The sequence below is a fragment of the Protopterus annectens genome, chromosome 2.part0 (genome assembly GCF_019279795.1).
Source record: "Protopterus annectens isolate FY-2018-M chromosome 2.part0, PAN1.0, whole genome shotgun sequence".
Classification (NCBI taxonomy): domain Eukaryota; kingdom Metazoa; phylum Chordata; order Ceratodontiformes; family Protopteridae; genus Protopterus; species Protopterus annectens.
Genome location: NC_056728.1, coordinates 862209785 through 862235080, shown reverse-complemented (window position 1 = coordinate 862235080; position 25296 = coordinate 862209785). Strand labels below are relative to the sequence as shown.

The 25296-nt window shown below is 42.1% G+C and overlaps 1 protein-coding gene across 1 annotated transcript in view; it reads right to left on the bottom strand.

Annotated features, from left to right (window-relative positions):
• JAK2 (Janus kinase 2) overlaps positions 1-25296 on the bottom strand; it is a 2444284-nt gene that overhangs the window by 1230832 nt on the left and 1188156 nt on the right. The window contains exon 8 of the mRNA XM_044060357.1: positions 9653-9786. Coding sequence (XP_043916292.1) covers positions 9653-9786 — 134 coding nt within the window. The remainder of the gene's footprint in view (positions 1-9652; positions 9787-25296) is intronic.

Below are 25296 nucleotides of genomic sequence, written 5' to 3'. Positions count from 1 at the left end.
TACATAGATATAATGTAAAGGAAAGTTGTAAGGGTAAGAAAAGAGACAGAGTAAGGGGAAGGTTAATCTGAGTTGGTACAGGGGCAAAGCATTGACTCTTGAGATGTATAATCAGTTCTCTTTTAAAAAGTGAGAGTGTAGTCAAGGATGTGATTATCAGAGGGTAGTTTGTTCCACCTTTTTCCAACAGAGTTGGAAAAGAGGCAATCGCCAGCTGAGTTATTAAGTTTGGGGGTATGAACCAGTAGTTTGTTAGAGGAGCGTAGCCGTTTCATGTTATTGTAAGGTGTTACAAGGTTAGAGAGTATTGGTATTTTACTTGGTTGTTAAAGGACTTTGTGAGCTATTAGGAACTGTTGAAGTATTAATTTGTTAGGAAATTCTAGCCAGCCTAGTTGTCTTAGGTTCAGCCAATGGTGAGTACGAAACTGTGATCCTGTAGCAAATCTAGCAATATTGTAGTAAGACGTTACACACAGATAAGGAACTGAAAGTACAACTTCAAGTGGTCAAAACTTTCTCAGATGATATAAGAATGTACTTTGGTCTTGATACATTTACAAAAGTGACATTTAAATCAGGAAAGCTGCAGCATTCAGAAAATATCAGTCAGGGACAGGTATGTGATATAAAGGAACTTGAGACAGAAATAGTGCATAAATATCGGCGATATATATAAACAAGAATCGGACGATGCAGTGGTGCCGTGGTAGTGTTGTTGCCTCACAGCAAGAGGTTCTCCGATTTGATTCTCGGCTGAGGTGCCTTCTGTGCGGAGTCTGCATATCTTCCCTGTGTTTGTGTGGATTTCCTCTAGGTGCTCTGGTTTCCTCCCAACTTACAAAGACATGCATCTGGAGTGTTTCTCCATGGGCCTCTGCTGAAAATTGGCTTTGTTCTAAGTCGGACTTTCCCAGTAAACAAATAATAAATAAATAAATAAATATCTGGGAACTGATGCATGATCGACAATAAAGCATGGACAAATGTGTTCAAAACTGAGTGAGAAATATTTAAGAAGACCAAAACTAATAGTGAAAACAGCCCTAACATCTAGGAACAAAGTCAAAGCTATAAATTAATTTGCACTTTTTTATTTAACTTACAGCTTTGGGGTGTGACTGGCCCCAAAAGGTACTGGATCAGTTGGACAGGAAAACAAGAAGAATGCTTCACAATAATCAAATGATAAACAAAATCACTTTATACCAGGATTATATTTCCCTTGTTCTGAAGGAGGTGTGGGCCACCTTGAAATTGGTTACATGTATAGATCTGCAATCATAGGACTGCAGACATATCTGCTGAACTCACCAGATTCATACATAGTGACATTTTTAAACATGAGAACAAGTCTAATATGACTTCCCTGTTTACTTTAACTGAAGTATATCGATTTCAGGCAGGAATGGAAAATAAATCAAAAGTAGATAAAAATCAAGCAGGAACTGAATGTGCCAAAAATAAATAAATAAATAAATAAAATAAATAAATAAGGAGAAGGGATAATATCAGAAGGCAAGAAATGTGGAACAGTCATAAATATAGTTGCAAGTACAGAAAACTGGAAAAACCTAATATCAATCAGAATCTGACGCAGGAATGGTTAAGGAGAGATTAATTTAAACCAAAAGATGAAAGGTTAATATTGACAGCCCAATATAGTGGACTACGTACATGTTGGTTTACAAAGTCCATTGAACATGTGGGAGAAGCAGACAGATGCAGCTCCAGAAAAACAGAACCGGAAACAGTTGCACATCTTGTTGCTGTGTATGATATACTAGTGGCGGAGAATCTGTATACTGAATGGCATAATAATGTGCCAAGATTGTTGCACTGGGGAATTATTACAATGTGGAAGAAGATGAGAAGCATTGAAAACATGAGCCACAGAGCATTATAGAGAATGAAGAAGTTTATATCAAATGTGATCACCCATTACCTACAGTTCAGAAACAGACGTGAGAAAACCAGATATAATAGTCCACCAAAAGAAGACAAAAATAGCATTGATAATTTAAAATGCTACACCTAGTTATTTTAGTGTCTTATATATAAAGAGCAAGACAAAGTCATAAAATATCAGGATTTACAGCCAGAAACAGGGGCAATGTGGAAGAAGGACACCCAGACAGTTATAATAGTACTAAGGAGCAAGGGGTCTCATATAAAGGAACCCATATTTGTATTAAGATACGCTATTGATGCATATGAATTGTGGAAGTAATATTTCAGGATGTTTGCCAACAATGGAACAATGGACTGCAGTACTCAGGAATTTACAAAAAACTAAAAAAAGGGAAGGACATGGAAAATATGAGGCATAATCAGAAACATTCTGCAAAGTCAGGAACAGTTGAAAAGTATGCAAAGCACCTGTTATGAAATGCAAAACACATTCTTTTAATATAAAATATTTTCTAACCAGTATGTAAATGCTGAATACAGCTACAATAACTGTGACTGAACTCCAAACATGATATGAAAAAAAATACCCTCTCAGTTTCAGAGATGCCTATGATTTGGTTCAAAATGCAGCTTTGCCTCCTCCTAAATGTGGTGATTTGGAAGAAAGTGTGGTGATAGCACTTCAAAAATAATTTTGATATCTAGAGTTATATCTTTAACTTATGAAAATACGTGTTAATTGACATACTCCCGTTCCATCAAACACCTCAGGTTAATAGTATTAACATTTTACAAAAGTGTTTCGGGTTATCACCAATTATTTCTGTACTAATCAGTGATTCTGGAGGTTGATGGTTGTGAACAATAACTTAAACAGGGACATTTTACAGATGTTCTGTGATTTTGCTGAGTAATAGACAAAATCGCTTTGACTATCAGCTTTGTCTCCAGTCCTAAACGTTACAGAAGGTCGGTAATTTTATCTCATATTCTTGACGTGCCTCTCAGCAGGTAACCTGTGCTTATCTTTAGGCTGGCGCTATCATTTAAAGACCCCCCCCCCAACTTCATACTTGAGGGGACAAAAAAAAAAAGCAAGATAGATTGGCAGCATGCCGGTATGCTGGTACTGCATTCCCAAGAACCCTCACTTCAGATTTAACCATCAACTTACCCCTCTCCTTTGTACTGAATAATAAATAAATAAATCTGTAGAATGCCATTATGCTCGCACTGGCATTCCTGAGTCTTATACAGTGTGCACCTAGCACTAGCAACCTATTTGTGCTTTTCTCATCTCTTGGGGAGCTGACAGTGAAATACTTTGCTGGCTGCGAGAATCTAAACTTGATTGAAAAATCGCCTCCTGTTGAACTGCAGCAAGCTGTCTACTATGCTAGAAACTAACAAGCAATAAACTGCTTATTACAGTTAAATCAACACACATACAACGCTTTTCATGACTCCCAGACGATCAGCACCTGCAAACCCTGACAGCTTGCATGTGGGGTCACTACCACTTCGCTCTACTCTAGTTGCGGATCTAGCGGGTGTATCATTATATCCAATAAAAACAGACATTAACATTTCAAATTCATTGAAGCCTTTTTATTCTGATGATAATTTATAAAAAATGATTAAATTGTTGTTTACAATTCGTTCCGGATTGTGGATCTTTCGACCTTCACTTTAAATTTGACTCAAATTAAAGAGCTATGGCAAGGGAATAATCAGGAGAAAGCTACAATGCAGCAAATAGCTGTTTAAACTTTTTTTTCACACTAGAAACTGTTTTTTTTTTTTTTTAACTGAATATGGAATTTACACACAAATTTACTGGAGAGGTGCAGGCAAAGTATAGTGGTGGGTGAAATGTATACAACTTAAGCTATGAGTCAGTGCAAAAAAAGTTTTCTGTAAGCTGCGTCTTTAATGCTCTCCCGTTAAAACAAGAAAATTAGGTGATCACAATATTTCATTTTATTCAAAGCTGGCTGGCAGGGTAGAAAGTAGTAAATTCTTAAGTGTAAAGCAATCTCAGAGGAATGTTGTAATCCGAAGGATGAGTTCACACTGGGAGCTAAAACTGAACTGGAACTGCAGACGTAACAGGATATTCAAAGTAAAATGACACTGTGGGTTGGAATTTACATGATGACATCACAGTGGGTGTTACTCTGGTCAGCTTAAATGTGGACCCGAATTTTAAACACTGGGATTGTCCCTTTAAACCTGTGTGCTTTCTGTAAGAATTTCAAAATTAGAGGCAACGGGGGAAAGGCATACAGGAGACCGGGAGGTCAATTGTGGACAGCATCTCTGGGTGACTTCCGGGGAGGGGGAATCAGGGCGAAGTAATTGTTGCACTTGTTTGGGGGGGGGGGTTGCTCACTGCCACACTCTGAGGGCTTCCTGACAAACACGGTAAGACTTGGTTCCTCCCTGTTTGTTGATTCACCAAACTACTGACAGTCTGGTTTGAACTGCAATTGTCCCCTGAGGAAGAGCTGTCTGAAAGGCCTGCAACATTAGAACCACCACCATTGGCTCTAGGATACTGATGTGCAAGTTGGCCTCTAATGGGACCAAGTGTCTTGGACAGTCTTGTCCAGAAAATGCCCAGCCCCCCCCCCCATCTGGGAGGTATCCGTGGTCACTATGACTGTGACAAAGGGGTGACAGCGGAAAATTTATTTAGAATCCATCCACCACAGACCATCCTTTTTGCAATGATTGGTGATCAGAATTTGCTCTGACAAGGGTTGGTGAAGGATAGACCACTGAGAAGCTAGCAGTCATTGCAGAACTCTCATATGAAACCAGACTAGAAGTACTAGATTTATTGATGCTGTCATCAACTCTAGAGTTTGCAAAACTAGTTGAGCAGGAACCTTCTTTCTGCAGATTTTTCGAACTTGTACTATTATTCTTTGAAGTCTCTCTAGAGAAAGGGATTCTACAGTTGTCTCCGCATTTAGTACAGCCCCTATGAATTCTAAATTTTGAGTTTGTGTCAAATGTGATTTCTTGAGATTTACCGTAATTCCCAGATGAGCACAGATATTGAGAGTGTAATCTCTGGCTACTGTCAATTGATGCCTGGTTGAAGCGGTCATGAGCCAGTTGACAAGTATGGAAACACCTGGAATCCTTGCAGTCTTAAGTGAGCTTCTACTAATGCCATGCATTTGGTGAACATCCTGAAGGCTGTGGTGAGACTAAATGGCAGCACTCTGACTTGGTAATGACTGGCTCCTAGCCGGAAGCGGAGGAACTTTTTGGAGTATTTGTCCATTTTTTTTATGGCAATATGCATCCTGAAGATCTATTGAGCACATCCAGTCTTTTTTCAGAAAAGGAAGAACAGACTGTACTGTGACCATCCTGGACTTTGTTTGCCAAACAGATTTGTTCAGCATACTGAGATTAAAATCAGTCTCCAGTCGCTCTCTTTTTCAGCACTGAAAATAATCTTGAGTAAGTTCCGGATCCTTTCTGGTCGGGTGGGAATTCTTGGATGACTTTTGTCCAGCAGTTCTTGAATTTCTTGCACTGCTGAATCCCTCTGATTCGTGGAATATTGGGCACTTTCTTGAGTACAAGGGAAGGATGAGAAAAGGGAATGATACAGCCTCTGGATACTATCCACTGCACCCAGGAATCTGTTACATTTAGCCAGGCATTTAGGTGCAATGACAAGTGTCCTTCAACTGCTTCCAATGGAAGACAATTGGGCCTCCCTTCAGGAGTGCTGAAAGCACTTCCCTGGTAAGGAATCCATGAAGCCCTGGTTTTGTGGACAACCTTTGCCGCAAGGGTGGCATCTTCCATTTTGGTTCCCCCTCTGCCCCTGGGGAAACTGCCTCCATGTGCATCTCTTGGAAAGGCCCTTGGGATTTTTTGAACCACATTTTTCCACCACACCTTTGGTGCCTAGAAAAGGACCTGGGGGTGGAGAAACATACGGCAACAGCAGAAAGGGTCTTACCATCCTTCTCACACCTAGATAAAGTCTCTTTCACTTTAGGTCCAAACAAGGATGTTCCATCGAAGAGAACATTGACAAAAGACTTGAATGGTTCCACAAAATCATACAGGTGCATCCAGGCATGTCTCCTTATGGCTACTTCTGTACCCCCTGCTCTGGAAGTCCCTTTGGCTGTATGAGTGATCAGCCTCATGGACCAATTAGGCACACACTCCAGGGTGGCTAGCTGGGAAGCCACTTTCTTTTACACCCCCTCAGTTACAGCTTCCTCCAAGGTGTCAGACAATCCCTTAATCAGATCCTGCTGGAGTCACATGCCAAAAAATTCAAATACCTTATAGCAAAAGTTGATGAAGCATAGACCCACTTCCCAAATCTGTCCACAGCCCGAGACTCCCTGTTGGGCAAATGGACAGAGGAACACTCCTCACAGAGTTCCTTTTTAGTGGTGGCAGATATAACCATGGCATCCACAGCTAACCCCTTAGTCCAGAACTGCTTATCTTCGGGGGCAGATAATATTTTATCAAGTCTGTTAGGGATGGGCTCAATGGTGTCTACTGTGAAATCAACTGAATGAGTTCATCAGTGGGTGGGGTCACCCAAGAGGTAGACGGGAGGGTGCCAAAAGCCTGCAGGTAGACAGATTCCTCCAAGGAAGGGACTCCTAGTCACTCCTCTATTTTTAAATTTCTAGGTTGTTTCTAAATGAGGCATCTTCAGGAGGTGACTGGGGGAACACTTACCCCTCATCAAAATCTGTGTCCTCTGTAACGGATTCCTGGGGGGAATCCAAGTGCTTTCTCTTGCACTTCTTTTTCTGAGGGACCTCCACAGGGGGATAACCTGGGGAGGTATCAGAAGATGACAGAACCTGGGTCTGGGAAACCTGAGACTTCAGCACCTGCTGTCTCAGGATAGAGACAGGAGGAATAATTGAGCCAGATGGGGGTACCAGTTCCAAGGGGGAAGGTGCAGACTGAGTCGAGGTAAGTGAGAGTACCCTTGCCATAGCCTCGAAGGTAGTCTCCCCTGAAGAGGGAAGGGAGCCTGGAACTGATAGACTGCCTCGAGACTGGGGTCACTCTCCACTCCAAAGAACTGACCCTTGAGACAGAAACCAGTGCCGAACTAACTCGAGTTGAAGCCCAGGGAACAGAGATGGCTCTGAAAAACCTGGAGTTGAGACCTGCGCCCTGGAAACAACAGGGTACCTATGGCTCTGGGAGGTCTCCAGTTCCGAAGCCACTGAAGAGCTTAGGGGAACTACCAGTTCAGAAAATGAGAATAACTCTGAAGCTGGTACTACTAGGAGACCTGGAACAGATGACTAAAACCTCAGAGGAAGTTAGAGGAGGAGTAGTTAATTCTAAGACCCAAAGGGGTCGGAACTGAAAGGGGGTCTGAAAGTCCTCTAGCCCATAGAATGTCATTCACCAGTCTCTCCATGTCAAGTTCAGACAGACTTTAGGTGGAGCAGATAGATGTTCTGCAGGAAAAAACTTCTGGAAGCTCTACAGCAAAAGGATCAACTGAAGGTGAATAAGCTGTCCTAGGAAAAATGTCTATAGTCACAGTAAGTGCAGCAGTAACTGTTTCCTGCACCAGGGCCTTCAAAGTCTTAGGACTTGAGATAGCAATTGGTGCTGGAGTAGCTGTTGAGACAGGTGTCTTAGAGGCAGAGGCATGTGGTTCCATAGACAGTTTCGGAACCAAGGGTTTCAATTTCTTTGCTTTCAGAACCGATGGAGAGGTTGAAAAGGACAGACTTCTTTTCTTTCCTTTGTCCACTGAAGATGAGAATGAAAGGGAGGAAATGTCAGTTTTTGCTTTGTCCACAGAAGATGAGGTTTCACTAAATGCTGAGGAAAGCAAGCTTTTCAAATTAAGCTTATTGTGGCTTTCAACAAGGGCTCGATAGCTAAAAGCATGACATATGCTGCAGTCCTCTTGCAAATGGGGGAACCCAGGCAATAAACACAGAGAATGGAAATCCAACGATGGAATTTAGTGGCTGCACTTTTGGCATTTTTTTTAAGCCAGAGGGGCCCTAACCCTTCTCAGCCATGCCAACAGAGATACAGCTGGAAGCCAGCCACTTACATTCGCACTTGCACAACAGATTTAGAAAACACTAGCAGAGTGGAAAAATATATATTTTTTTATAATGGAAAGAGAGGGGAGACTATCAACAATGATATTCAGAGAAAGTACACAAACCTGTATGGGGAAGAGATAAAAACTAGCAAGAGAGAGGGAGGGGAAACTATCAACGATGACATCTAAGGGAACTACACAAACATGTAAAGGGAAAGAGTATCAACAATGATACTATAAATATGTGTAAGAAAAAAATTAAGGTATAGCGATAAAGAAGAGAGAGAGACAGAAGAAATCTCTGAGAAATAAAAAAAGAAGAATTTACCTAAACCTACTGAAACTAGAGAGCACTGGCAAAACGTGACCATTTCGGAAATCGGCAAATGAGATCTGAGGTAACTGTGAAAGAGGGATTGTGGGTAGAGGTGAAGCTTGAGAGTTTTTGGATGCAGTAATGGCTGAGATGGTTCCGATACTGGAATCAAATTCATCTGTCAAGGATAAAATGAAGATTAACGACATCAGATAAGCAGCTCACCCATCGTGGCATTGGGGTGAGGAGAGTGGCTGAACCTGCTGTAATACCAACCAGAGACCAAGCACAGTAGTAGGCAGCAAAATTTCTAGAAATGTGTGCTTGGTCTGCAAGGCAGCAGTTCTGTAACCATGATTCAGCATGTTTATGAAAGCATGTATGTGTCCCTGAGCCAGCATTGTAGGCATTAATTTGATGGAATGCATGATCACTCATCGGAGGGGGGGGGGGGGGGCAAATCATCTAGACCTGAATGGGATCTGGGCATTTGACACACACCCCACAACCACCCAAAAGGCCATGTGATTGGGGGGAAAGAAAAGATCTTCAGTTCACAAAGATGAAAATAACAATTGGCAGTCATGCAAGAAAAAGATATAAAGACAGAAAAATATGAAAACATTCAATCCTAAGAATGATTAAGTGGCAGAAACCTCCTGAGATGTCCAAATAACATGTACTCTAATACAAATCACAAGTCAATCTGTGTCACAGCCAGAAGACAGTATGCTTGCTTACTTAAATTGTTATAATGAAGCTCCTAGATTCATGCTTCGGTCCACTTACTGGTAGCATAGAGGATTAAATCGATAGTGTAGCAAATGTACCAAACATTTCACTGCACATTACCAACAAACTGTCCCAAGTTTTTTTCTCATTTTTGACATTTTATTTTAAAAGTTAGCACACACTGCATTCACAGTGGTGTGTGTCAGTATATCTGGTACTCAAAGAAAGCACAGCAAGAATTTCTGTCTTGTAGGACACACCGATATCAAGGGACGTTGGCCGAGAAAAACAAGCATCCCTGCCACATAATGCGTGGTGCTAAAACAGACTCTGGGGTGAATGATAAGCTAAAGTCTCTGCCTTTCTGGTGCTGTCAGCAAAGAAGAAAATGTCAGAAGCACATTTGAGCACCTCTGTCACTGCCTCAAAGGTACCACTAAGCAAGGCAATGGGTCAGAGGAAAAACACAGCAAATACACTGACTCTGTACCTCAAGGATGCAACTAGCATGACAAAGGAAGAACAGAAGGAAAGTTGATACAGACTCTGCTTTAATAATGCTGTAACCAAATCTGTGAGGATTTTACAACAAGAATGTGAAATTTCACTCTGTCATAGGTTTTGCAGAATAAGACAGGAAGTTTGAGTTCAAGGGAGCTGTTACAGTTAAACGCAGTGGTTTATACACAGTATGGCTCGATCTTCCTCTCTCAGTGATACCAATGACACTAAGGGAAAAGGACTGCAAAAGGAAAGAAAAGAAATACACAAAAGCAAAGACTTTCTAAAGCCAGACATGTGTTTCAATTGTCTAGCTGAATTCAAGCCAATTCAGACAAGCCATGAAGATAAAAAAAAAAATACGAAAAATATGGCATGCCCATGCTATGCTTCCTGTGTGTGAGGCAGGAATCACCAAGTGTGAAGAAATACGTAAATATGCTGCTCTAAAGTTAACAAAAGCCATACTGAGTCATGCTGATGGCAACTTGACTAATGTGAAATGCATTACTGGTTCACTTTCACTATGACTGCTTCTGACTGAGCTGTTCTCATACCTATCTCCCTGCTACTTACCAGAGCAGGAAATTCTGCTTTTTAAAGGAATCACACTTCTAACATTAACATATATGTTATATAAACCAGATTAGCATTCAAGTCCTATAAACCAAAATTAGAATTTTTTCTTTTTGCTGTCCACTCAATTAAAATCCAGCAACTCCCTCTTCTTCCACCCACCTGACCCATTTTTCCTCCTCTGCAGCAAGAGTCAGGCCCATAAATTCTCCGGGCAGCGCGATAACCCTACAACATATTCTTTCCCTGACCTAGATGAGAACCTACTCAGTCCATTCATTCTACTAAAAGGTGAGAATCTGATGTTAGAAGCGAACCACTCTGCCAATCAACCATCACCGCCCTCATAACTCCCTCCCTGTAGGTGTCTGTGACTTCTGCAAATGCTGCTCACAGAATACGCAGGTATGCAATTGTACATGACAACCTTTACCTATGTGGCACACCACTGGACAGTGTAGATCCAAGTATTGCCTATACAGCTTCAGCCATATACTTATACTCTTTCCAGCTGTGAGAAGTAGCAATGCCACTAATCAAACAATGGGCAACTGTGTCATGTTCTGGACTTTACCCATCAATAACATGCAGCCATGTCTTTCTGCAATGCACATTTTTCTCATAACATTTTGCTATATCAACCACATGGTGCAGCGGTTAGCATCTTCGCCTCACAGCAAGAGGTTCGCCTGTTTGTTTCCCGGCTGGAGCACCTTCTGTGTGGAGTATGCATGTCCTCCCCGCAGTCGAGTGACATTTAAAGACATGCAGGTAGATGCGTGCGTGAATGGGTGTGCCTTCTTTGAAGGTTGGGCGTTGGGCTGGCAACTCAAAAATCCACTGCCAATCATTAGCGGACCAGAGATCCCCTGTGGCGACCCCTAACCGGGAAAAGCCGAAAGACACAAACATTATAAGATCGACAATCGATTTTTACGTGCTGGCTTGCCAGGCCTAACGCACAACCTTCAACGAAGGAACGCCCATTTACACATATCGCCACACAGAAGACGCTCTAACTGAGAATCGAATGGGCAACGTTGTCGATCTTATAATATAGACCCATTTTATATATCTAGATAAATACTGCTATTGTACATTTTCATGACAACAATGAAAAAACTGCTTAACAACTTTTTGTAAAAATACATTTCACCAACATTAAGCTACATTGAAAGACAATACTACCAACATTAAAACCTAAAACTGTATGTTTTCAGCCTTCTTTATTGGGAGTCAAACTGCACTGTGGAATTACTCTGTAAAACATGGTCTGTATCAGAGCACATATGTTACATGCATCAATAAACATATTACACTGTTGTAAGAGAAATCCTAATACCAATCCTCTAGAAAGCATGTAAGCAGCTGAAATGTATACGACCTACAGAAGATTAATGTACTTATAAAAAAATGATGCTGGGTGTATTAGACACCCTTAAGTTACAAATTACAACTATACTGGAATATGACCAACAGCTCCATGACGTGCAGTACTCCATCAAAGACAAGTTGCTAAGATTTATAATTGCAATTTATAAATAGCACTATTCAGCACATATACAAAGAGAAAACAAGGATTTATATAGTCAAGAAAGAATAACTATGCAGTTAAAACATTTGCATCTTTATGTAGGTAGGTTTTATTATCTTTCAAAGGACAGCATCTGCTGTATTAAGCAGGATTTTTCTAGCACATCTTACTGATATTCAAATGATGATTCATAAACAAAGAGAAACTGCTTGTCACACTCCAAAAAACAGAATAACCATTTCTAGCCTGTGGAGCATTGGACAAAGTCCTGACTATGACCCCAGTGATTAGGGTTCGATTAGCGGTGCTGACACTGAAGGAACCACACAAAGAAGAGGATGAGTGAAGGGACTTGGTCAGCTTGCTTCTCCCGGTGGGGGGTAGGGAAGTAGGCTCTCAGAGGCACACTGGTTGGTGCAATTTCCCCAGTGGAGACCAGGAAATCCACTACTCATGCTTCAAGTGGAGATTTGAGGGTGTCAGAGAAAATGCCCCTTGATGAAGTGAGAAGATACCCTTCGCTGCAACCCACCACATGTCCCCTCTGCAACCCACCACTTGTTCCCTCCTTGGTGCTTGCTTAAGTCCATGCAAAGGACAAGGCAGCACACCAAAAAAAATCACAGACCACTCCAATGACTGTCTGAATGCTGGCCGCTCCTAGTCAACCCTCACTCTGGTGATGGGGAATAACTGGGTCAACTGACTTATGATTGGGCTAATAATCGACAGATAGCGAGGACCAACAGAAAAAATGGAATGACTACACAGCATAAAAAATACAAATTCTGAAAACTTAAAAGAAATAATGCCAAGAAAAGGTGACCAAGGTTATAACTGCCTCCCACAACAAACCAGGACTACAAATCTTGGTTAAGGCAGCTGTCAACTGTACAGGCAAAAAGTTGCATTCTGAAAGCAGAAACTGCTCTGAATATTCTCTGAAATCCAAAAATCTTTATTCCTATTATACACACATTTTCAGCCATACTAATGCATCAGAATCACTACAACTGTTTCATATTCTATTGATTTTAACCAACATGGCCACCATATGGCCTGTTATTCTTATGCGATTCTATTTTTCCCAAATATTCCGTGGGATTCAATAAACTCTGTGTAGGTTTTGCGCAAAGCCTACAAGGAGTTTACGTATTTGTGTGGCGAGCAGCAGCACTAATTACAAATTCATGCCACGCACCACATTTAAATGTAAACAAGTGAGGTTTTGAGGCTGGCAACAATGTTGCTGGCCAGGAAACGGTATAAAGCAATGCGGACAGTGGACATGTTTACAATACAGCAAACTGGGCTAGCAGGATTGTGCAGTGCCACAATGATTACCAGGGTTTAACATATAGGAATGTATATGGTCCAAACACAGTATAGGACAGCTGGATTCCATGTTATTCGTGACACCTGTGACTTAAATAATGGACAAGAAAGGGCCTAGCAGACAGCCCTGATGTATGGACCTCATCACTGGACCTGAGATATAGATCACTTCACACATTTCAACACACTTAGATGCCACGTATGTGATCCACTGGCCTACCCACTTGGTGATATAAGTGTTTATGGCCACATTTGACAGTACTGAGTAAATACCTCAGTGTGGATTTGTGTCAAATGCCTTGACCTGGTCAAGTTCCACAGGATGACAGTGTTGTCATCATGCATCCCCTCAATGACCTCTTTGACAACATCTAAAAGATGTAACAGACATTTAAGTAGCATTAAAAACTCACATCTGTTGCACACAGCCAGGATATTACTAGTGTCCATTTAGAGAAGGGTCCATGAAGACATGCTCGTCTACCTCACAGATGAGGAGAGTCAGGATGTGTCAATACATGCACGCATCATGTGTGGCCTCTCCCAACTCAGATGGATGCATGTTGATGTACACCCTTCTACAAGAAGATAGCAAGTGTGGAGGGTGTGTTGAAGTGTGTATCCAACCATATCAAGTAATGTATGTTCTGAGACGTGCTACAGGCAATCTGTGATGTTGTCAAAGCCCACTGATTCTGTGCGATAGGCCTATATAAAGGTAAGACAGTGCCATACTGCCTTTCATTTGCCTAGGATTGGACACAATCCCCCAACCAGGTATCACTGAGAAACTCTCCCAGTTGGGCATTAACACTAATTTCACTAGATGGTTAACCAACTTGCTCAGCGACAGAACAATACTGTGAAAGTTGGTGAATCAACCTCTACCAGTACAGTTGTCACCACTGGCATACCCCCAAGGATCTGTGCTTGCCCCTTTACTGTTTCAAATCTATTTCTTGTAGTCTAGGCTAAACTATATGGCCTTTGGCTTACCAAGTTTGCTGACTCTTGCATACTGGGCACAATCATAGAGTCCACCAATGATGATAACATACTACAGGAGGGAATAATACAGACAACTGATTGGTGCCAAAGCCAAATACATGGTCTAGACATAAATGTAAAAATGTGTACTTACTTTGGCCTTTTGCAAAGTGGAATTCCCCGCTAACTACAGAATTAACAACAGTCCTCCTATGTTGAAACCCAGTCAGTGGTGCAAGACCTGGGAACACACACACAGGTAGCAATCTGAATTTTGATCACTAAGTGTCCACAGTGGTATGGAAAGGCTATATTGTGCACCTCACCTCATACGTCAGGCCATCATATCCAGATCTGAGGATGATATAACAGCACTGTACTCAAACCTCATCAGCACACTAGCACAGTACAATGTTCCCTTTTGCATACATCTCCCCACACATCTGCAACAGATGGAGACACCACAGGGTTTTTTTACCAAGAAAATACAGGGCCTACAACCATGCCATAATGTCTGGGAATAGACTGAAAGCCCCATCACTGTAATCTGTATCTTATAAGATGTGGTGACTTGTAATACACCTACAGGCCAGCCTCTGATCTTGCCCTGATGGGAATACTGCACATCTACAAATCAGCTACAGCTGATGACATCTGCACAGTTTGGTGAGCAGAAAATGGTAATAACAGCATCGCACACGCTGTTATAAAATGCTCTTTCTAATGTCAAAGTAGTGCATAAAGACACACACCTCAGTTAACTGCAATGGGAACAGAATATCTACCTATCCAAGTACACCAACTAGGGAAATCTGTATTAACAGAACAGTATCCTTACCTATCCAAGTACACTGACTAGGTAAATCTGTATTAAAGGCAAGCGCCACAGCTCAAGTCAGACTTTGAGAGTGTCAGGCAACAGTTTATAGGTGATGACATCAGCTGTGTCTGGTGAGGAGAAAATGGTAATAACAGTGTCCCATATGCTGGTGCAAAATGCTTTCTCTAATGTCAAGCAAGTACACAAACACACGCACATGCACACACACGCACACCCATACCTCCCAGCTGACTGCAGTGAGAACAGAAGCCCTACCTGTCTAAGTACACAGACTAGAGAACTCAGGACTTTTCGCAAGCGCTGTGGCACAAGTATCAATTTTACAAGGCTGTACGCCAACTGGATGTTGCAGAGATGATGTTGGGAGGCCTCCATGAAATGGATGTGTAGGTTTGTGCAAATGTCAAAATACTGTCAAACCATGGAATAGGAGTGATAAGGAGATGCACACTTATGCTCTTCTAGCTAGACAGACACACAGACACCTCCCAGTTTACTGTAGTGAGAACAGAACTCCCACCTAAGTACACAGACTGGAGAACTCTGTATTTTACGCAAGTATCATGGCACAAGTCTGACGTTTGCAAGACTGCAGGACAACTCTTAGTGAATGGCATCAGCACTGGATGTTGGAGAGCAAATGTTGTGAGGACAGCATGACATGCATAGCTAGCCATGTCCAAATGTCAAGATATTAAAGTTCTGCATGTTAGCAGATTGATGAGAGTGCAATGTGTAATATTTGGTGGTTGTGTTTCCAATGTGCAGGTATACTTTAAGAGAACTTTACAAACTATATGCAAACATGTGACAACACTACTACAAGTACTTACAAATCTGAGTGCGTACTGTCATTCTAAAGATGTGCATGGTATATCACACATTTATCAATTTATGTAGTGTTGTTTGAGATATTTGTCAACAAGTACTGAGAGACCAGGGCTGCAGTGCATGGGGGGAGGTAACACACGTCTGCATTGTACTGACACATTCTTAGACAGGACCTTCATTTTTTATGTTTCCGCATCTAGTTTTATGGCATGAAGACTAAATGGACAGTAAACAAAACTAATACATGCTATTATTTACTCTGCATAGTTCAACAGTGAGTTCAACAGTGAGTAGCAGGTCTGCACGATGACTGGCAAAGTTACCATGCAGGATACATATTTCTACTGCCTTCTCTGTTTGTGCATAGTTCAGCAGTGTGCAAACATGAGGCTCATTGCTAAAATTATGAGTTAGTACCGAGTGTATGAAACACACCTACTGTTAAGATAACTCTGTGACAGCAGGTGTAAATGCACTGACACATTCCCTTTCAGCCCAGAAGATATAGGGTTTGAATGGTTTATTATTAAAATCTCGCAAATCATTTCTGCAAGTGTTCACTTACATGAATCAAAATGTCGTAATATCTGTCACTCGTCTGGACAGGATAAAACAGATGAAAGGTTGTGGGTTTGGTTCAAGCAGCTTTATTATACACAAACACATCAGGATTGAGGCTTAGTAACTAAAACTTAAAATAAACTTGTAAACAGACTGACTACCACACTCATACACGTTAACACTGGCTGTTTACTCAAAATGGCACTGCTGCCTGCACGTGCCTTCTATTTAGACGCACGTGTCCTCAGTTTGAAATGCTTCTTAAATTTACAACACACGCGCCATTCTACATTCTCCCACTGAGAAATAAGTCATGCACAGTAATAATGACAACAATCATTGACATGCAATTGTACAGAAATAATCCTTTGATGTGCAATTATACAGAACTAATTACAAATGAAACAACCATATCCAGGTTGCTCTGTATTTTACATTAGGTCTGGAAATACGACCTGCTCATGTGGTATAAAATCTAGGACTGGGTTTAGTAACAGGGACCGTCTATAACGAATGCTCAACCTCAGGAACAACTGGGAAATCATCAGGAATGGGAATAGATACTGAGACATGTCCTTCAACAAGAACATCGTCTGGATTGCTCGGAGATCTAGAGTCTGTACCACAGAGGTACGATGTTGCGATATCAATTCAGACACCAGAAGAAGATGCCTGTGATTTTTTTCTATGTTCTGTACCCTCAGATTCCACTATGTAAGATCTCGGCTTGGCACATACACCTCTCACTTGACCAATTCAATCATAACCTTTCGCTCTTTGCATCCTCACTCTCTCTCCTTTTAATGGATGAAGAAATCTGCTCACTTTATCATAGTTGGACTTCTGAAATGAACGCTTTTTGAATAGTTGGGCTTTGATTGCTCTGGTGTTTTTAGCATTAGGCACCAACAAACTGGAAGTGATAGGCAAGGAAGCCGCTGAGCAAGTGAGCCAAGTAAATTGTCATGGGGTATATTTCTGAGAATAAGCAAATTCAAGAAAACATTGGTATTGTCATGCTTTGACCTCTAGTAATTCCTTTACACTGCACGTTCAGCTAGAGCATTTGACTGTGGGTACTCAGGACTACTGGTAACATGGATAAAGTCCCACTCTTTTGCAAAATTCTGAAATAGCCGACTGGTAAACTGGGCACCACTGTCACAAATAACTGTGTGGACTACCATGGACTAAGAAATGACATGTCAACTTACTAATGACAGTATGGACATTAGGTTATGTAGCAGATCAATCTTGAACCAATTCGAATAAGAGTCTACCAACACTAAGTAATGTTGACTGTTCCACTCGAATATGTCCGTGGCTACTGTTGACCATGGCAGTTCAGGAATCTGGCTTAGATGAAATGGCCCTTTTTGCAAATGTGGTTTAGTACTATTGCACACCGAGCATGATGAAAGTACTTTATCAATATCTTTTTGACAGCGAAAGCCAAAATATTAGTCCTCTTGTCCTTTGTTTGGTAACTTCGGAACCTGGGTAGCCAAGATGCAAAATCTGGATGTACTTATGTTGTAAGGAAGGTACAGTTGTATGCGCTTACCATAAATGCAGATGTTCGAGTGTATTCACTGTTGCAGTCATCACATTTGGGTTATCTGCCTGCAGGTAGCCCTCAGTCGGCCTGAATACCAGAGCCTTGGGATTACTGCGTCAATGCTGTCGCTTCCATGATGTCAGGGGTATAAAACATGCAGCTGATGCCATTACATCAATTTTTCTTGCCCCAGATGTCAGGAGCACCCAAAATAGGAAGCAACTACATGGTATGGAACACCCCCAGCAAAAAGCAAATACCAATGATATAAGATATGCCAAACAAGAGAGATAGGTAGAAGTAAAGAGAAGTCAGGGGGGTGGAGGGAGGGTAACCAGGATTGCAACAGTGAATACACTCGAACATAAGTGTACACAACTGTACTATGTTCTTCATGTTTCACTGTTGCAGGCATCACATTTGGGTTGATTCCCAAAGCTGAGGATGGGTGGAGGTAGTTAAGAAGCATTAGGGCTGGTAATCAGGACCTGTAAGACTGCTGTGGCAAATCTAGCTTTGGATTTAGAAAAGCTAGGTAAGTGGTAATGCTTAGTGAAAGTGTATACAGAGCTCCAGGTTGCAGCTTCCAGGATGTCCCTGGTAGGGACTCCCCTGAGAAATGCTGTAGAGGTTGATGTAGCCCATAAATAAATAAATAAAAGGGAGGGGGGGTAGCTGTATTATTCAAGAAATACCCTACATCGTCTAATCCTATCCCTACCCCAAAATCTCCAATATAGATATAATCTCTAATCTCAAATACCCAAAAATCTAAATACCCAAAATTCATTTATCAATATTGTCATTTATATACCACCAGGAAATAACTCAGATAACTTGAACTGTGCTCCTTTGAATTTTGCTAAACCTCTTTAATATATGAATAGGTTTTGACTGAAAAAACTGACCTCTTACACTGCACCCAAAACCCTAATTCCTCTTCTTGCACCTTTTAAAATTTTTCTTTAAATATTTCAATTGGCAGCCTAAACAAAAGAAAGGCAACAAAAAGCACTTTGACTTATGTAAAGACCACCTCACCACATACACACCCACTCCCAAAAGACCCTATGTCCAACCTTACCCCCCCTCACCAAGAAACAAGAACTTCCATCTAAGAAACCCAAGAAGAGACTTTGTGGAAACAAACGAAATAAAATTTCCCAAATTCATGAAAAGCTTGAAACCTTAGGAAGGCGTGGCCTGAACTCTTTACCTGAAGAAATAGTGGCTTTACACTCTGACCACTAATTCAGATCAGAGGCAAGATTTACTACACCTTCGACAAACATAAAAATCCAGCTGTAGAAGCTTGGACTCTATACGAAACCAAATCTAAAAGCAAACTGGCAAACTAAAAATTAACTTCAAACGGCTTCTGGCATAGCTAAAAATTAATCAAACCCACTACAAATAGAAACACTACCAAGACCCTCAGACAGAACCACTACTACACCCAAACAACAAGACAAAAACATAAAACCTTGTTACTCACCCGAAAAACACCTACTCAACCCAAAAGCTACTCCTTGGACCAAAAGAACTACCCCAGCTCATGCCACTCACCACCCTTTCACCAGGATAATATCACTCCCTGTCAGAGACCATTCATACCCTCAACTCCTGACTTACCCAGTCGAGATACCTCCACCCCACCTTTAATCTACAGCACTTACCACTCAGTCCACTTACCCTTTAAACCCTACTCACCCGGTGCCTTCCTACCAATTCGCACCCTACTCCAATCCTCAAACCAACTGACTCCTCTGCTGACCATCCTCACAAAAGTACTGAATAGCCCCTACTGATAAACCACCATAGAACTATCTCAATATTCCCTATCCTATCTCAATACTGATCCCTCCATTCCATCTATTTAACTAATCTCATATATTTGTCCTCTCCATACTAATACCATCTTCAATAAGTAAAGACTACCCTCCACTAGCATTCACAACTCTCCAAGTCTTACTACTTCCTAGCAGTTGTGTTCACAAAACATCCTTACACTATCTCATCCTTAATAGTCTTCTCCTTTAAGTCTCAGCAACCTAACTCACCATCAACAACAACCAACTCATTTCTCTTTCCATTTCTGACTCTTCAACAAGCTTATCGGAGCAAAATTAATTTCCTCTGCCCTCCCTTCTTGACCTCTTCATGACCTGGTATGAAAAATCATAAACTACTCTTGTAGCTAATGCTTCTATATACCTCAAAGGCCCAACCCATGTCAAAGTTTAAAAACTGCTTGAAGCCTAGGCAACAAGAAGCCGTCCAATGGCAGCTCTAGCTGGGGTCCTCTTCTTTTCTACTTTCTCACAAAGTACAAACTCCTCTTGCTCAATACTAAGTTTCTCAGTCTTCTTTTCCTCACTTATCTCCGACTGACACAGTTCATCCCCCAATTTCTATGCAGGCGACTCTACCCTGGCTCCTCCTGGCTTCTCCCTTCTCTATCCTCAAACAATCACCCATCAGAATAAAAACCACGTATCTGCAGTGGACTCCTCAATTCTCCTAACTTATTAGAACCTCTGAATGCGGACCACCCCATAGTGGAATGTGCTCTGATCCCCTGTGGGGTAGGTTTCCCATGGCATTTGTAGCAGAAATGGATGCAGTGTGCTATCTACTTAAAATGGTTTGCTTTGAAATGTTCTTGCCCTCTGCCCCTGTTGCAAAGCTGACTAGCAGCTGGTCAGATTTTCTGAAAGGCTTAGTCCTGTCCAGATAGAACCTAAGCTGCCTGTGCACGTCCAAGGAGTGCAGGATCCTTTCCCCTTTATTCGGAGGATTAGGGAAAAAAGCTGGCAAATGAATGGATTGGTTTAAAGCCACACTAGATACCACCTTAGGCATAAATGATGGGTTAAGTCCTGTGGGAAACCCTGTCCGCATGGAAGATAATGAAGGGTTCCACGGCCATAAGGGCCTGCAATTCAGACACTCTTCTTGCTGAAGTGATGGCTAGAAGTAAAGCTGTTTTCCATGAAAGGAATTTTAACTCTGCTGTGGCAGCAGGTTCAAAGGGCGGAAGCGTGAGCTTTTCCAATACAAAGTTAAGGTCCCAGGCTGGAGTGGGAGCTCTCCTGGGGGGGGGTCTTAAATTTCTGGCTCCTCTCAGGAACTGCTTGACCAGAGGATGAGAGAAGAGGGGTGGCTCAGTATTATAATGAGCTGAGATGGCAGAGGCATGAATATTAATTGAAGAGAAGGATAGGCCTTTGTGGAGCATTTCTGTTAAGTAATCTATATGAGGTAAGCTGGGCACAGTTGTGTCCATTCCCTGAGACTGGCGCCAGAAACGGTATGTTTTCCACTTTTCCAAATAGGATTTTCTAGTACTAGGCCTCCAGGGGTCTGAGGCAGGTGCCATACTGGCACTACTGTCAGACTGCACAAAAGAGGGTACCAGTGCTGGCGTGGCCAGTCTGGTGCAATCAGGACTGTCCCTTGGCTTGTCCTGTTTGATCTTTAGTAGAATCTTGGAGAGGAGGGGCAGAGGGTGAAAGGCACAGATTGACAGGCTTTCCCAGGTAAAGGAAAGGGCATCCAGTTTCCAAGCTTGGCTGTGGGGAGTTCTGGTGCAATATTTGCTCAACTGACAGTTCTGAGGGGAAGCAAAGAGGTCCACCTCTCGTGCCCCAATCTGTGCCTCAAAAGCTCGAATATTTTGGGTTCCAGTTTCCACTTGTGTGGGTCCATGAGATTTTCTGCTTAAGTTGTCTGCCAGTGAATTTAGCTTGCCTAGCAGGAATTGAGCTTGCAGGTACACTTGGTTGCTCAAGGCTGTGTTCCACAGAGCCATGGCTAATCTGCAGAGTGGGTAGGAATGGGTTCCCCCCTGCTTGTTTATGCACCACATAACTGTGGTGTTGTCTGTCTTTACCAATAGCTGTCCTGGAAGAATAAGGCCTTTGAAGGCTGTCAGAGCATTCTGTACAGCTAACATTTCTTTTTGATTGATATGCAGGTGCATTTGCTTTGGGCTCCATTTGCCTTGAATGCATTGTTCTGCCGTGTGAGCCCCCCATGCATAGCCTGATGTATCCATTTGTTAGAGTTTGGGCGGCAGGGGGTTGAGTGAAAGTGCATCCCTTGTTGTGGTAGCAGGCCTCTGCCCACCAAAGGGACTCTGTCCTTAGGCAAGGAATGATAGGAATCATTGTTTCCTGGTCTTGAGAATGTTGACACCAGAGATTTTTTTAAGTACCATTGAAGTTTCCTCATATGCAGTCTTGCATATGGAATTAGTAGAATGCAGGAGGCCATGAACCCTAGGGCTTGCAGATAGCTGGGTTTTGGTGGCCAGTAGACTGAAGTAGTTTGTCAAATAAATTTGTTTTTCTCGAGTGAGGAATGCCATCTGGGAAGTTGTGTTCAAGCTTGCTCCCAGGAATACAATCTGTTGGCTGGGTACCAGATGTGATTTCTTTTCGTTGATGGTGTACCCCCCCAGTGAAGTTAGAAGTCTCTTTACAAATGTCAGGTGCTGTAGTAGCAATTTCTGACTGTCTGCCTAAATCAGGCAATCGTCCAAGTATGGGTAAATTTGAATTCTTCTCTGCCTGCAATATGCAATGGCTGGAGCTAGGCATTTTGTGAATACCCTGGGTGCAGCAGATAAGCCAAAGGGAAGAGCAGACAATCGATAGTGCATAGAGTCTGCTCTGAAATGTAGGTATTTCCTGCAAGATTACCTTATGGGGATGTGCAGATAATCTACTTTTCAGTCTAGGATTGCTAGCCAGGAGTCCTTGGCTAGCAGAGGAAGCAGCTGTTGGAGAGTAAGCATTTTGAATTTTGGAACCACCAGAAAGGTGTTTTGAACAGACAGATCCAGGATAGGACACCAAGGGTACCAGAAACAGTTTGGAATAAAAGCCTCGTCTCCTTTGTTCTGCTGGTACAGGTTAAATAGCCTTGATACTGAGAACAGAAAGTAATTGCTTTTGGGCCTCTGCCCACTGGTTTGGAGGAGGTCTGGCCATCCGCTTAGGGTTGGGAGTGAGTGGAAGTGGAATCTGTATCCCTGGGAAAAATAGTTTAAGACCAATCTGTCCTGGGTAATGTACTCCCAGTTTTTGGCATGCAGGGCAAGTTTCCCTCTTAAAGGTGCAAGTACTTGGGCAAGGCTTGGAAGAGTTAAGGATAAGTCATTGTGACATTTTACCATAGGATGGTGGCTTACTACTCCCTGTTTTGGAGGTGGGAGCACTACATTGCTTAGATTTGTGCATACCCTGAGACTGTAGTCTTCGTGGTCTGCTGCCCCTGGGTTTGGACTGAGAAGGACAGGGAGGGACTGGAAAAGACCATTTTTTTAGAAGGCCAATGCCTACTGAATCTAGGTAGCTGTACTTGGAAAAAATCTTAAACAATTTGCATAAATTTAGCTTTTTCCTCCATCCTTTTGAGGACTACTTCTGCTTTATTGCCAAATAGATGCTCTTGGTTTAATGGTGCATCTAGTAATTTTGCTTTGACCTGGTCTGGCAAGGTTTGTTCCTTAAGCCAAGCATGACTTCTAAGAACAGACCCAGTAATAGCAGCCCTGCAAGATGCTTCTATGGCATCAAAACCACACTGCAAATCAACATAATTTTCTATTTAATTAGTTCTATAATATGTTGCTGATACTTTAACAAATGAAACTGGCAATTTAAAGCCCTGATGGCAAGAGTAGCAGAGGTGTATACCTTCTTACCCTATCTGTCTAAAGCCCTAGAATTCCTGTCGGAAGGGTAGGATTTTTGGCCGTTGTAGCCTTAATGCCTTTAGGTCCCTGGGAAATGGTCTCTGGATCTGCAGCAGGATTTTTAAAGAGGAATTTTTGGAAGTCGGGTACTCTATAGTACCTGTCAGGTTTCCTGGGAGCTGGAGGCAAAGTATCAGGAGTAAGGCTAGATTCCAAGAAGACATCTACAATTTCCAGAACAGGAGGGATAGCTAGAGGCCTGTGCTGAGGCAAGTTTAAAAATTCCCAGAGTCTCTTTTTGGACTGAGTAGTCCTGGATCTCCCAGCGGAAATGCTTTCTAAGTGTATGCAGGGTTTCACCAAAAGAAAAATCTTCTGGTGGGGAAGCAGAGGGAAAGGAATCCTCTGCATCAGAATCCTTATAGGTAGATAAGGGTATGTCTGGTAAGGAGAAGGGTCAGAGTTATCAGACTCCTGATCTGAAGAATCAGAAGGAAAATCAGTTCTTGGTCTTTTTGAGGGGGAAGGCTGGCTTCCCCTAATTAAAGTAATAAGGTCTTCGGCCATTCTAAGCATTTGTTTTTGTGGCATGTGGGCCTGCGAATGTGCTATGGTCATCGGTTTCCTAGGCGTAGTGCGAACTCAAGGCCTGAGAAATTTGGTATTTTTGGTTTGAAACAAAGTTGTTGGTTTAATATGAAAATCAAAAGGCCTGAATACACCCTCAGAATCCAGTGCCTGCACAGCGGCTCCGGACCCACCCAATGTAGAGACATCTGTAGATTCTATAGTCAAAGTAGCATCTCGTGGCATACCAGACTCTGAATGGGTCTCAGTAGAGGCCTGTGAATCTGCAGAAGTGGGTATCAGGGGTTGTGAAAGCACCTCACTGAATACCAGCGGACTGGCGACTAGCTTAATGGTAGCATCGTTGGGCAGTTTTGGACCCATGCAAGTCTGTCTCTGTCTTTATCCTTACGTTTTTTCGGAAGATCAGTAGTCAGATGGCTTATTGAAGCCATTTATAAATAAGAGCAAAATAATTCAGTGAGACAAATAGCCCAACAACTAATAGTTCAGGCACTGAACAAGGCACAAAACTGACAGCAAGGGACATTGTGGTCTGGGTCTAAACAGGTGACGCAGTATGAATGAAAATCTCTGTGAGGTACGTGCTTTCCACAGGCAAGACAATTAATTTTTTCTGACATTGGTTAGAGCAAGAAAATAGGATCCTCAACGGGGTACTTATCTTTTAGAAGACTTCAGGTCTTAAACTCGAAAAACAAAAATTTCAGGAGGCTGCCGACCGGCACTAGATGCACAGGCTTCTGGTCTGCCCTTCTTGAAGAATAACTGCATCAAGACCGAACTTTGAAGCATCACAGGAAAGAATTACCGGTTTGTGGATATCACAGTATCTTAACATAGGTGAACTGGCAATTTTCTGTTTCAGGTCATCAAATGCTCCCTGGTGTTGTTCCAGCCATGACCAGGTACCAGTTTTGAGTGTCAGCTCTCTTAAGGGCACTGATAATTCACTGAAGTCTGATACAAACTTGGCCAAACAGTTAACCATACCAAGACAGCACTGTAAGAATTGGACATTGTCTGGCCCTGGCATCTCAAGAGCTGTTTGTTTGGAAGGATCTGGTCCGTAACCCTGAACTGGTAAATAATGACCTACATAAGTAACTTCTGATAGCCTGAATTTACATTTCAGAGGACTGAGCTTTAGATTCACTTCATGTGCTCTTTCCACAACTTTCCTGACGTTTCTGTCATGCTCTGTTTCACCATTGCCTCCAACTAGTAAGTAAATCATCT